At 39.1% G+C, this 14571-nt stretch overlaps 1 protein-coding gene across 5 annotated transcripts in view; it reads left to right on the top strand.

Annotated features, from left to right (window-relative positions):
- The window catches only part of Deup1 (deuterosome assembly protein 1), an 82341-nt gene extending 68895 nt beyond the window's left edge, over positions 1–13446 (top strand). For 3 of the 5 annotated variants that reach the window (XM_069989530.1, XM_069989529.1, XM_069989531.1), the window contains 2 exons: positions 7759–7873; positions 12432–13442. In XM_069989530.1, the coding sequence (XP_069845631.1) occupies positions 7759–7873; positions 12432–12608 (292 nt within the window). In that variant the 3' untranslated portion in view covers positions 12609–13442. Of the gene's footprint in view, positions 1–7758; positions 7874–12431 lie in introns of all 5 variants that reach the window. The other 2 variants (XM_069989532.1, XM_069989533.1) reach the window with 2 other exon arrangements.
- The last annotated feature ends 1125 nt before the right edge of the window (positions 13447–14571 follow it).

Genomic DNA, 14571 nt, shown 5'->3' with positions numbered 1-14571 from the left:
TTCCTTCGTTGGGGTTCTCTGGGTCATTAATCAGCTATATACATTGAGTGTTTTATGAAGGCCTCTGGTATGGGGCACTCACCAGATTTGCTCAGTAACAGAGTTTCTAGCCTTGCATGCACCACCCAACAGTAAAGGAATAATCCACACTCCACCAATTTAGTAGCAGCTCATAATGCTAAGCAAGAGAACCCTCTAGATTGTTTTTGTAATGCCTGACTGAATAGATATCTACAACCTCAGAAAATTTTCTTAACCTTTGTCAGCCTTGGTTTCCTGTCTGTCAAATAAGGGTTTAAAAAAATCATAGGATTTCAGTGAAGATTATCACATAAAACTTTTAATGGTATAAGTGTTCCCCACTATTACTGTTATTACTATCCTAAAGTAATAAAAGACTCAGGAGATTGAGACTATTTTTGATAGCAGTAATAATGCTGGTGAACAGACAAATGGTTGGATCTGCCATTTCCTCAAGGATAGTTCTACTAAAACTGTAATAAATAAATTCATTAATTATGTCTGCTGGGGATGTGGTTCAGTGGTACAGTACATGTCTAACATTCATGAAACTTAATTTAATCACCTATGCTAGATACATGCATGCATATATACATGCATGCATGCATACATGCATACATGCATACATACATACATACATACATACATAGACAGATGGGTAAATAAATGAGAGGGAGGGAGAGAGGAAGTAGATGATATATAAATGATAGATAGATAGATAGATAGATAGATAGATAGATAGATAGATAGATAGATAGATAGATAGATCTGTCAGAATCAGACTCACCTTGGTAACTAACATACTAACACAATCCTGTTCTACATAGTCTAAATACAAAACAAACAAAATCCAGTCCAACACTGCTGTAGCTGTAGAACAGCTCTGTTCTTTCTTCACCTGAGTCCTATGTGTAGTAGAGGATAGATTTTAACCCAACACCTACTCAAAGTTCTAAGAGAACAATCACTGTTCATTAGCTCAAGAAGGATGAAAGAAGGCCATACACTGGAGTGGAGTAGCAGGGGTGGGGTGGGGTGGGGTGGGGTGGTAGAGGTGGTGCTGCGGTGGTGGGGGGGTGGTTTTGTAGAGGTGGGTGGGGTGATGGAGGTAGGGCTGGGGTGGTGGAGGTAGGGCTGGGGTGGTATAGGTGGCTCTGGGGTGGGGGGGAAGGGAGTAGTGGTGGAGGTGGGTGGGGTGATGGAGGTAGGGTGGGCTGGAGTGGTAGTTTGTGCTGCAATGGGGTAGTATGGGTAGGATAATAGAGGTAGCACTGGGGTGGGGTGGTGGAGGTAGGGGTGGGGTGGGATGGTAGGGGTGGGGTGAGGTGGGGTGGTAGAGGTGGTGCTGGGGTGGGATGGTAGGGGTGGGGTGGGTGGTGGAGGTAGGGCTGGGGTGGGATGATAGGGGTGGGGTGAGGTGGGGTGGTAGAGGTGGCACTGGGGTGGGGTGGTGGAGGTGGCTCTGGGAATCGCAGCTGTCCAAGGAAGCACTAAATGCAAGAGGAAGAGACCATAGCCACATGGCAATTCTCTCACTGATGGGGAAATCTAAGAAAATCTTTCCAAAGGAGTCTGATGGCAGATGGGGTGGGTGTAAAGATGTATTTTCTAATTTTCTAATAATGTATTTTCTAATAAACACTTTTCAACTGCTTGTCTGCCTGCCTTTCTCCACGGGTCCAAGCTGAGGGGGTGTAAAAGAAAAGCCAGCCCCTACAGCAGCTCAGAGTGTCTTCTGTGTGCCTGAGGCCCACTGGTGCAGAACACAGTCCCCACACTGTTTTGAAGCACTCCAAACACCTTACCAGGTGTCGTTATTCCAACACGAAAAAGAGACTGTGATTTTTATTATTTGCAAAAAGCATCTCTTGCCTCTTTTGTTTTCTCTGTGTCAGGCAGTGCAGACTGCGTTAGATGTGCCTCACGAAAGCAAGTCCATACGGGACAGAACACAACCTGGAGGTCAAAGGCTCAGCAGGAGATTATCTTAATAAGCAGTCTGGGACACTATTCCTGCAACTTCCATTTACTGAAAGTTTTATTAAATGTGTTGTAATGCTTCCCCCGATTTCAGTGTTCTCCAGTGACCTGGTTTTTAAAAGAAACAGCATCTGAATATTCTGAATAACTGATTACCCTGTAAACCCACTGTGGAGAAGAGTTGTTGAGCTGTGAGGACACTGAACTGAGCAGGGAAGAACTAGACTGTTAGCTTTACCAATGAGAAAATGCATCCTCCTCCATCACGGCACAGCTCAGTGGAGTAAAATCACATATGTTTGTCAGGCACAAACATATTGCTTGCCTTCTTTCTCTTTCTCTTTCCTTCTTTCTTTTCCTTTCTTCCTCTTTCTCTCTTTCTTATAGTAGAACTGCAAGTCTATTGAAAGCTGAAATAGACTATAGACTCTCTCCATAGAGAGGAGCAGAGCTGGCAGTCCAGTGGAGTCCCCTGGGAAGGACTCCTACCATAGGTCCTCCCCTAGACTTCATGCTGATTGGTTGATGGCTGTGTTTGTACAGCCCCAGCTCTTTCTATTGGTTGAGCCAGAAACCATAAAAAACAAACATATAGAGAAACATACTAAAAGTAGATTTATAATTTTTAAAATTATATCATGTATTGGAAAGATCTTAGTATTCACAAATATTAATAAGGCTTTAAATAGTTTTCAAAGGTTTGGGGGGTTTTTTGGCATGGGGTCTGGGGGAGTGATTTTTTTGTGTGCCCAAACTGAGGTTTGAACTCAGAGCCCTGGGTGTGCTGTCCCTTAGCTTTTTCACTCAAGGCTGGAGGTTTACCACTTGAGCCACAGCTACATTTCCAGCATTTGGTAGTTAATTGAAGATGAGTCTCACAGACTTCTGTTCAAGCTGGCTTCAAAACATGATCCTCATATCTCAGCCCCCTAAGTAGGATTACAGATGTGAGCAACCTGCACCCAGAAAATTGAAAGTTTTTAATACTAAAAAGCCAAAAAATCAACATATTTGTCCCTTATCCAAGAATAAATAAACATCCAGGAAGTCAAAAGCAAGCTGTGAAACTTTTGTGCCCTACTGTTGCCCAGTAAGAGGCAAAACCATCAGGCTGTAGGGCTCTGAGCTAAAGACAAGATCTTGTTCTGTACAAATAACATTGACCCATGAAGCCAGGGAGAAGAACTTGGGAGACAAGATTAGATGTACACATCAGAGGACTGTGAACTCCACACAGCTGGTTCAAGAGCAAGTGGGCATGGTTGTGTTTCCAACCAACGTGACTGTGACCTGCCAGGTCAAGGCAGGAACTTGCAGGATAAGCTGTGGACAAGCTGGCTGAACAGATCAACATGATAGGGGAGGGGAGATATTGAAAAACTTCCTGGAATAATTTTTAAGACAACTTTCAAATGGACATATGTAACTTTTTATACAAGGTGATTTTATGAAGCATTTGAATATCTGTATTCTGGGAGACAAATTTTCTGGGAGATGATTTAAAACAAAAGTCCTTTATAACATAGTCTTTCAATCTTGATATTTTATTGATATTGTCATAAAAAGAATGTTCCTATATCAATTTTAGTAATTTGCACCATAATTATATCTGTAGCAAAAGGGATAATTCAGGTAATTATTTAGATAATTTAATGCAATGTGTGGCTGGGCGCTGGTGGCTCACACCTGTAATCCTAGCCACTCAGAGGCTAAGATCTGAGGATTGCTGTTCAAAGCCAGCACAGCAGAAAAGTCATCATAAGACTGTTATCTCCAAATAACCACTCAAAAACTGGAAATGGAGCTGTGGCTCAGAGCTCACAAGTCTTGAGAAAAATTTCTCAAGGACAGCACCCAGGCCCTGAGTTCAAGCCCCGTGACTGACAAAAAAAAAATGTGGCCTGAAATCTCTGTATAATATATATAAGAGAAATGTGTATTTCTTGAAATATTTTTCTAGTTAGCTTGCTTTTCAACTGTGCTCTGAAATATAGGTAAGCTATTGCTCAAAGTAAAAGGTTCTGTTAGAGTCTATATGCAGAGGTGAAAGCAGTTGTTACCATACTGTTTGAGTTGTGATATGGCTCATTTTATTGTGCAAATGATAAACCATGTTATTTCTATTTAATTTGCTTTTGTGTTTCTCTGGTAATTAAGATATGTGCTGATGGGAGAGATAAGGAAAAATAGGAAGTGTGTTGTATGAGCTTTTATGTTCTAATGCACAGATGCATAACTTAACTGCTATTGTTCTTCCTGAGAATAAATTTCAGAACATTTACATAATAAGAAACAAGTGCTAGAATCCTGGTACCAGTGCCTCACATCTGTAATCCTAGCTACTCAGGAGGCTAAGATGTGGGGATTGAGGTTCAAAGCCAGCCTGCACAGGAAAGTGCATGAGGCTCTTATCTCCAATAAACTACCAAAAAGGCTGAACGTGGAGCTGTGGCTCCAGTGGTAGAGAGCTAGTTTTGAGAAAAAGCAGCTCAGGGGCAGTACCCAGGAACTGAGTTCAAGCCCTAAGATCAGCAAAAGGGAAGAAACAAGTATGGAAAGTGGTGGTGTGTCAAGTGCTACAGCATCAGCCTTTGGGAAAAAAAAAAAAAAACCCAAGGGAGAACTCAAGGCCCTGAGTTCAAGGCCAGATACTGCCACATACATGAGATACATACCAAAAAACATTTTTTTAAATTAAAATTGTGTAGATTGGCCTTAGTGTAAGAATAGAAAACTATAGTGTGGATATTTAACACTCAAAATGCAAAGGCTTTGAAAGTGATTGTTACCTGTGGGAAATCTGAATTATCAGTAATTTTAAACTAAGGAGATTTTTATATTTCTCATGGTCTTGAATGAAATAATTAAATGTAATCCTATTTTCATAAAAGTTACTGATTTAATCCCAAACACTCTGTATTGTTAGGCCCTCTTTGTAAAATTGTAGAGAAAGTTGACTTGTTTCTTTTACTGATCAGGTAAAATTTCACTTATTTTTTAAAAGTCATGTGTGCTAGCTCAGAACCAGCAGCTCACATCTTTCATTCTAGCTACTGAGGAGACTGACATCTGAGGATGATTGAAAACCAGCCAAGGCAGCAAAGTCCATGAGACTCTTATCTCATTAACCAAGAAAATGCCAAAGGTAGCAGTGTGGCTCAAGTGATAGAGCAGCAAGCTTGCGCAAAAAGGACAAGGGAGAGCACCAGACCCTGAGGTTCAGCTCTAATACTGGCACAAAATAAACGAAAACATAAAAATAAAGTTTTATCTTTTTTGTATTTTAGCTGAAACAAATTCCATTCTGTGCCTTTCATCCTAATTGTGCTGTTTGAAGCCAGGAAAATAGATCTAAAACCTAAAATTATCACTTACTAGTAATTTCTTCTTATTTAAGTAGTAAATGATGGGGTAAATAACTTAAAACGTTTTATTATTCTCTTTTTGGTGCTATTGGGGCTTGAACACAAGAACTTGTTAAGGCAAGCAATCACCACCTAGGTCACACTCTCAGACTTTCCTTCCTCCTTGCTTTCTGCTTTCATCTTTTTCAGGTAGCTTCCTGAGTTTTGCTGAGGCTAGCGTTAGATGACAGTCCTGCCCACAGCCTTTTGTGTGGCTTAGATGACAGATGCATGTCCTACTTATTCACTGAGATGCGATCTCACTAACTTTTTGCCTGAGCTGGTCTCAAGTCTTGAGCCTCCTGATCTCCATCTCACAAGTAATTGGGATTACAGGTGTGTGCTATTGTACCCAGCTGTAAATAAGTTAACTTTTCAGTCTTTGTTTCCTCATCTGTGGATAATGCCCACCTTGTTAGGGTTATAAGATCAACTGAGTTTAAAAAAACACCTAATTGACTTTGAGTGTTGAGTATTGCCAGGTATTATTTCTAAGTGTTTGCATGTGTTAGTCAACTCACATCAACCACCCTCATAATGAGATTATTAACATCACAGAAAGCTAACATCAACTGATCAAGATTGTGCAACTAGTAAAATGATGTAAATTGAAATATGTTGTAAATTATGAGAACCTATGATTACACAAAGACCTCTTTCAGCATCAAGAAAGCCTGTGAAATATGTTTGATCATTTAAAAAGAATGTCTGGATAATGGCCTTTCTAACTGGGGTGAGCTGGAATCTCAATGTTACTTTGATTTGCATTTCTTTTATGACCAGAGACGTTGAACATTTCTTCATGTATTTATTGCCCATATGTCTGCAGGTTCATTTCTGTCTTCAGTTCTATTCCATTGGTTCTCAGGCCTGTTCATGTGTCAATACCAAGCTGTAACGGCTTTGTAATGGAGTTTGAAGTTTGGTGTTGATATTCCTTCAGCACTGTTCTTCCTGCTAAGGATTGTTTTTGCTAGGTCTTCTATTAATAAAAATATAAATTTGTGGATTGCTTCTTCTATATCATTGAAGAATTTTGTTGGAATTTTGATGACTATTGCATTGAATTTGTAGATAGTTTTGTGCAGTATTGCCATTTCCTAATAACAGATGCTGGTGGGGATGTGGCCAAAAGGGTGTGTTACTACACTGTTGGTGGGAATGTAAACTTTTTCAACCACTTAGGAAAGCAGTATGGAGCTTTCTGAAAAGACTAAGCATAGAGCTCCCCTAAGACCCAGCAGTCCCACTCATGGGCATTTACGCAAATGACCACAAACCAGTTCACACTAATGCCACCATCACAACAATGGTCATTGCAGCGTTATTGACCATAGCCAAGATATGGAATCAACCCAGATGCCTTTCAGTGGATGAATGGACCAAGAAAATGTGCTATATATATACAATGGAAATCTGAATGGCATTGCCCCATTCATAAGGAAATGGAAAGACTTGGAAAAAATTATATTAAGGAAAGTAAGCCAGAACCAAATAAACATAGGTTGCATGGTTTCCCTTATTTGTAATAACTAGAAGATGTCTATAAATCTACAAGTTAATCCAATGGATAGTGAAAGACAAATAATTATACTTGGACATGATTAATTAAACAGCACTCTAACCATTCCCACAAAACAAAGGATGATATTCTTAGGATCACAGTGGCTCAATAGCTATGTGCACATGACCATATAAATCATTCTTATCAAAATGAACTCCCAAGAAATGGAAACAAGTGGGGGTATTATTGTACTGTTTGCAGTTATTTCTTTTTTCTTTCTTTTTTTTTTCTCTTTGGTTTATTCCCTGTGTCGCTGTACCCTTTGTCGTATATATAAGTTTATCTGATTTGGGGAGGGGAAGAGGAATCACAGAAATGGTGGGGCAAAGGGTGAACCAATTCAACAGTGATACTCACTAAACAATATGTTGAAAGTGCACTTTACAGCTTGAGGGGGTGGGGGTAGGGGAAGTGGGAGAAAATAAGGGAGGAGGGGGAAAATAATGTCTGTTTAGAACTGTCAGTGCAGTTGTGATAACTGTTTTTGAGATTTCTCTGAAACTGCCTTCAGTTATTTGAATGGCCAAGAAGGCCATTCAGATGGCCCAGGAAGGAGAGCAATCTGGGCAGGAAGGATAACTGAACACCTTTAAGAAGTACTAGGGTCTGTGCTCAGTCTTTGAAACAAAGTAGAGATAATTTATGAAAATAATCTTCAAAGAAGATATCCAGTTAACAAGCTCAGACAACTTGTGTTTCCTTCTCTTTGGAACTCAGAGAAATTAAAATCCTTGCCTATGTGAGAAAGCGTCCTTAATATGGGCAATGACAACCATTCCTTCTCTTTAGACTTAGCCAAGATTGTGAGCCAAATACAAGTGCTATGTCTCCACTGTCACCTATACCATTCCAGACCAGAGAGATGACCAGTCCTTTCGTAAGTGATGACGAAGTGTTACTTCTGGTGAGTTGCTGCTTGCTGCCATTCTCTTCCTGAGGGCTGGTTAGCTGAATCTTGATAAAGTTCCCCAGTGTAACTTAAGTGTCACTTCCTGAATAGGGCTCTGCCATGGGGGTGGGCATCATTATAGACAGCCATATCTGTCTACAAAATGCATGAAGGATTTCAGTCAATAGTTTTGAACTTCTAGTGCAGGATAGAATTTCTGGTGATGATTTTTTAATATTCAGCCTTTAAAACTAAGCCCTGTATTTTTAAGAGCTACAATTGGTTGTTAATGGCTTTTTGTTGTCAGTCATGGGACCTGAACTCTGGGCCTAGGCACTGCCCCTCAGCTCTTCAGCTCAAGCTAGTGCTCTACCACTTAAGCCACAGTGCTACTTCTGACTTTTTCTGCTTATGTGGTGCTGGGGAATCGAACCCAGGGCCTCATGCATGTGAGGCAAGCACTCTACCACTGAGCCATCTTCCCAGCCCCTGTTGGTGGCATTTTAAAAAGCATGTGTTGCCAAGTGCTGGTGGCTCATGCCTATAATTTTAGATAATCAGAAACCTGAGATCTGATAATCATGGACAAATCTGAGAGACTCTTGTCTCCAGTTAACCAGCAAAAAGCCAGAAATGGAGATGTGGCCCAGATGTGGTAGAGTATCAGCCATGGTAGAACACCAGCCTTGAGCCAAAAACTTAAGTAGAGCCAAGGTTCTGAGTTCAAACTCCAGTACAGATATGCATACAGATACACAAAAAAAACCATGTAATACACAGAATATTTTTCCACACTCACCCCACTCATTTTTTTTATTGTGAAAATAACCATACAGAGGGGTTACAATTACATGAGCAAGGTCATGAGTACATTTCTTATCAAGCATTGTTGCCTCCTCCTTTTTTTCCACTTCCTTTCCCCCCCACCCCCATCTCTTCCCATCTCCCCCCACCCCCATCCCTTCCCATCTCCCCACCCACCCATCCCCCCACCCCACCCCTGCTCGCCAGAGTTGTAAAGTTTGTTTTTCAACATAATGTCTTATACATGTCAGCCCCACTCATTTCTGACTAAAGTTCTTGCTTCCTTGTGCTTCTGCCTTTCAATGCCATCCATGAATTTGTCCATTGGAAAATTATATATAAATTGTATCCTTTAGATATCCTTTTGTGTCTGACTTCTGCTACTCAACCTTGATTTGGGGATTTATCATCATTTTATATAGCTGCTTGTTAATTAGATTTTGTTTCTCTGTAGTATTCCATTGTACATAAAACACAAACATGTTATAATTCTTCTTCCCTCTGGATATTAAATTACTTCAAGTTTGACGTCTATCACAAGAAATGCTGCTAAAATTTTTCCTGTGCGTATCATTTGATGCCCATGTGCAAGAGGTCCTTGGGATGGCTCAGAGGGCGTGGGAATCATCACCTTTACCATACTTTCTATCTGAACCAATGAAGACTCCAGCACATAGTATGTGAGCATTTTCCCTGCTCTGTGATTTTTCCAAAACTTGTCCTAATTATTTCTCTTCTTTATTTTAGCCATTATGGTCAGTACATAGTAGTAGCATGTAATTGTGGTTTTAATTTGTTTTTCTCCACTGACTAAGGCTGAGCACCTTTTTATATGTTTACTAGCCATTTTGATATCTTTGTAACCTGTCCAAGTTCTTGCCTACTTTGTAATTACATTATTTTATTCACATTGCTTTGGAGGAATTTTTTTCTATATTCTGGATATATATATATATATATATATATATATATACACACATATATATGTATATATATAAACATACACTTGTACTCTTACTTGTCTCTTCTCTATGCATTTACTATTCATTGGGTGATTTTTTGTGTGTCGGGATTTGGACTTGAACACATACTTTCCAGCTTTCTTACTCATGGCTAAGCACTTGACTGTATGAACTGTGTTTCCAATCTAGCATTTTGCTAGCATTTTGCAATTGGAAATACAGTCTCACAGACATTTCTATCTGAACTAGTTTTGAACCACAGACCTCCAGGTCTCAGACTCCTGAGTAGCTACAATTGCAGGCATATGCCATTGGCATCCAACTAATTATATCTTTTGATAAAATTCTAATTTGAATACTTCCCTTTATAGTTCGTACTTTTTGGTATTTTTTTAAAAACTTTCTGAAGATTTCCATTGAAATTATTAGATTGTAAAAATATTCTATGCTTTGTTGTAGAGGCTGTTTCTTTAATTTTCATATTTGATACATAATTCAACTAGAATTTTTATATGATGCAAAGTTAATTCCAAATCTCTTCTTGGCATTGAAATGTTCAATACCCTGAGCAATTTATTCCAGCCCTATATTATTTGGTGTTTTCTATATTCACACCAAAAATAATTCCAGCGTGATTTCCTACTTTCTAATCTTTATATACTTTTCCTTTCCTTCTCTTACATTACTGATTCAAGACAGTGTTGAGAAACAGTGTACCAATACCTTCTCTGAGCTCAGTCACAAAAGAAAAGTCTTCTCTAGCTTACTTGGTGTATGATATTTCCTTGGTGTGTTTGTTGAGCCTTTTTTGAAAATTAAGAGCATTCTTTGTTTCTAGATAAATATATACAACATTTTGATATGATATAGAATTTTATCAAATACCTTTTCTCCCTCCACATATTTTTCTTCTTTGCTCTGTTAATATAAATTTTTATCTTGATTTTTAGATTAATTCAATTTTGCATATTTAGAATAAACCTAACTTGGTTAGGTTACTATTTTGTTTAGAATTTTTATGTAGATATGGTGGTGGCTGATGCCTGTATTCACAGATAATTTGGAAGCAGAGATAGATAGGACAATCACAATTTGGAGCCATCCCCCACAAAAAAATCTTAGAGAGACCCTTTCTCAAAATACAGTCTACCACCTGGAGGGGCAGGGCCTCCCAGGAGCTCAGCTGTTTTCTGTTGTAAGCAGGTCACCATTGGAGTAACAGCACAAGTCAGGTCATTCTTAGTGAAGCAGAAACCCTACTGTTGGTTCCAATATGGGAAACTGTCCACTGCGTGGCTAAGGGCAGAAGATGGATAAATCATCCTGTCCACCTGCCTGATGCCCTGTCTCATCCAGGACTCAAAGGAAGTATTTTGCAAATAGTCTACAGCCTTCTGTTACAGGTGGCAGGACTTTGCTCTAACCATGAAGCATCTGCAGCACAGCCTGTCTACTGAAACAAGACATATTTTTATACTAGACATTCTAGTATGGGATTTACAGTGTGGAGCTTTCTTGTTCTAGGATTGTTCAAAAGAAAGACAAAAACCATCCTTCAGTATTACCCAATACGTGGATCAGATTATTCTACTCAATATTCCAGGTGCCTTCCTGGCATGGTTCACACTAGTGGACACATAGAAATAGCATGCCACACTCCTGGATCTTATGAGGGATTTATCTTCTACCCTCTAGGGTACTTGTGTCTTTCTATGCCTTGGACATACTGGCCACTTCCTGCTTATTGGCATTATTAACATGATATTGGTGTTACTCATTTGACATGCAGATGATCCAGACTCCTCCAGCATTCTTGGTGACACCATCATCAGCACAAGGTCACCAGATGGTGAACTCAGGTAGCTTTTGACGTGACACTTCAGTCAAGTCATAACACATTCTTCCTAGCAAAATGAACAAAGAGTAAAGAGATCACAGAACTGGAAAAGTACAGTACAAATTTTCTCAACTTCTTTAAAACTATCCTTCATAGTTACAGGGTTTTTTTTTTTTTATGCAAACACCAAGTAAGTGACAGTTAAGCAGCATTTCTACACCAGCACCAGGGTAGAATTGGAACTCTCACTACTGTGCTTTCTCAGATAAAGTAGGGTGTATTGTATAGTTCACCCCAGCATCTCAACCCCCTGTCCCATAGAGCTGCTTTCCACCACCGACCTGCTTCTGTGTCTTAAGTGTCTTTTATGTCACTTTTCTTAAGCCAGTGCTGCTTTTGTCGATATGAGCCTTCTTTGCTCACTTCTGCTGTAATCTACCCTGAAGCCTTTGGGATTTGCTTATTTTCAATAAGCTTATTGGCTGTTTAGATGAATAGGGTGTGTCAGAAGCAGATAACACTTTTGTATTTACAGTTAGCCACTATCAGAAGCATTTCCTCCTAGCCACACAGGAGGCCAAGATCTGAAGATTGAGATTCAAAGCCAGCCCCTAGTAGTCAAATCCGGGAGACTTATCTCCAATTAACCAGCAGAAAGCCAGAACTGGGGGTGTGGCTCAAAGTGGCAGAGTGCCAACTTTGAGCAAAAGAAGCAAGAGTTCAAGTTCTAGTACCTCCACAAAAAATAATGATAAAATGCTCATTTGTAGAACCTTTTAATGCAATGGTATGTCATGCCGGACATCATTCCTTGAGTTCAGCAGCTGTGACTACATTACACTGGTGGATCATCTTGAGGCATTAATAGCTGAAATATTTGACCATACTCAGGGTGATGCGTACCCCAAAATATGTAGATATGAAGAGGCACTGCATTCCTCATCTCACCTTTCTATCCTTCTTTCTTTAGTCTCCCCCAGATATATCCTTCCCAGCTTCTTTGGCCGCACAACATTTCCTTCTGGAAGAAGAGAAACGAGCAAAAGAACTTGAAAGACTTCTAAATACTCATATTGATGAGCTGCAAAGACACAGCGAATTTACTCTCAATAAATACACCAGACTGAAACAAAATAGACACATATGAGCTTTTACACTTTTTATTTGCTTCCCCCTCCAAAGAAATATATGCAAAGCTTATTCATAAAACTAAGAAGTTTTGTTCTGTTTTCTGGAGTAAATAATTTCTGTAAGGCAGCTAGAAAGTAGTAAGCATTTTGTTTGATAAAGCTGTCTGTAGTTCTGAATAAAAATACTAAATATTTCTGCTGCAAAGTTCCTATAAAATAAACATGACTACTCCAAAAGAGTTTTATTCTTCAGTCTAAGAAATAGCTTGAGTTTTAAAGTGCTATTTTTCTACTTGAATCATGTATACTAAATCCCATTTCCTATTCAATTGAGGAATAAGGATGGCTGTGCCCTGCACGGAGGGAGCGGCCTGCAGCCCACTTGGACAAAATGTGAAAACCAAAGGATTTTTAGAAATAAAAACCTTTAAATATTTTGAACTATATAACCGTCCTAAGATTACTTTTAGACTAAAAAAGATAGAGCTCTACTATTTGCTTTTGACTTTTGTAATGTTTGCTTTACCATCATCAAGGTGTGGTATACGAAAGAACACTTAAAATGTATGTGTGAGACTTGAGGCTTTCCTGGACATGCGAATAACTTTATGGTCATGAACAAGATAAGATGTGTATAGGCTGGGAAGGTGGCTCAATGGTAGAGTGCTTGCCTTGCATTCATGAGGCCCTGGGTTCAATTCCTCAGCACTACATGAACAGAAAAAGCCAGAAGTGGCGCTGTGGCTCAAGTGGTAAGCACTAGCCTTGAGCTGAAGAGCTCAGGGACAGCGCCCAGGCCCAGAGTTCAAGCCTCACAACTAACAAAAAAAAAGTATAAAGCATTACTGTTGTTAATTCTCCCTTGTAATCACCACAGTTTTTAATACAATAAAGAAATACAAAATTTAGTGGACTTAAAATATGAATGTCGAGTTTGTAAAATTCAAGATAAAAATATACAAGACTGACAATCCAATATTCTTTCTTTAAAGATAAGATATAGCAGGAAATGGAAACATGGATGTTTTTTGTTATTGTTGTTGATGGTGGTGGTGATGTTCATTCTTGCTTTTTTTTTTCCTTTTGGGGGTACAGAGAGAGGCGCAGAAAGGGAGGGAGGAAGAATAAATGCAATCATGTTATTCATTATACACTATGTGGAAAATGATCAGTGTAACTTGTGGCAGGAACGGAGGGGGAAACCAGAGGAAAGTAAAGAAAGGGATGATGTCCAAAAGAAAAGAATTGCACTCATTCTATTCATTGCCTGACCTTTAACCTCTCTGTAAAACACCTTAATAACAACAGTAAAATAGCAAGATGGCTAAAATAGCCAACAAAAGCTAAAGTGCTATTTTCCTGTGGCATGTCCCTCTATCTCTGCCATGTTTCTTTTCTAATAATCTTTTATTTTATCATCTTGTTAAAAAAAAGTTAGCGCTTACCTTGACAATAATATTTTTTAAAAATGTTAGAGATGGGTGGGATTGGAAGAGATGGGGGTAATTTATGAAAGGGGCGACATTGATCAAGGTGCATTGTACTCACAAACATGTTGGATTGAAACCCCTTTGTACAACTATTTAGGGATGAATTTTTCACAGTCATATGTATATATCACTATCTGTGTGTGTGTATCAACTATGCAGCCCTTATTTTTAAAAATCTCAAGGTAAGTCTTAGTTTATACTTTTCTTTCTTTTTAAAGAAACAGTCTCCATATACTGTAACAGAAGTTATAATATCCCTATATAGAAAACATGGTACATGTATACAATGGAGTTTATATTTGCAGAAAAATAGATAGACCTATAAAAATTGTGTTAAGTGATGCAAGTCAGGCTCAGCAAGACAAATGGTACATGTTTCTCTCATGTGGAAACTAAATACAAAACATGCATGATAACATACAGGGCATACAGGGCTCTGTGCATATACACAGAAACAAACTGACTAAATGATGATACACTTAGGGGAAGG

The sequence above is a fragment of the Dipodomys merriami genome, unplaced genomic scaffold (assembly GCF_024711535.1).
Source record: "Dipodomys merriami isolate MVZ:Mamm:240054 unplaced genomic scaffold, mDipMer1.0.p SCAF_38, whole genome shotgun sequence".
Lineage (NCBI taxonomy): Eukaryota > Metazoa > Chordata > Mammalia > Rodentia > Heteromyidae > Dipodomys > Dipodomys merriami.
Note: the sequence above shows the minus strand (reverse complement) of the source record. Positions and strands in the feature narration are given on the sequence as shown.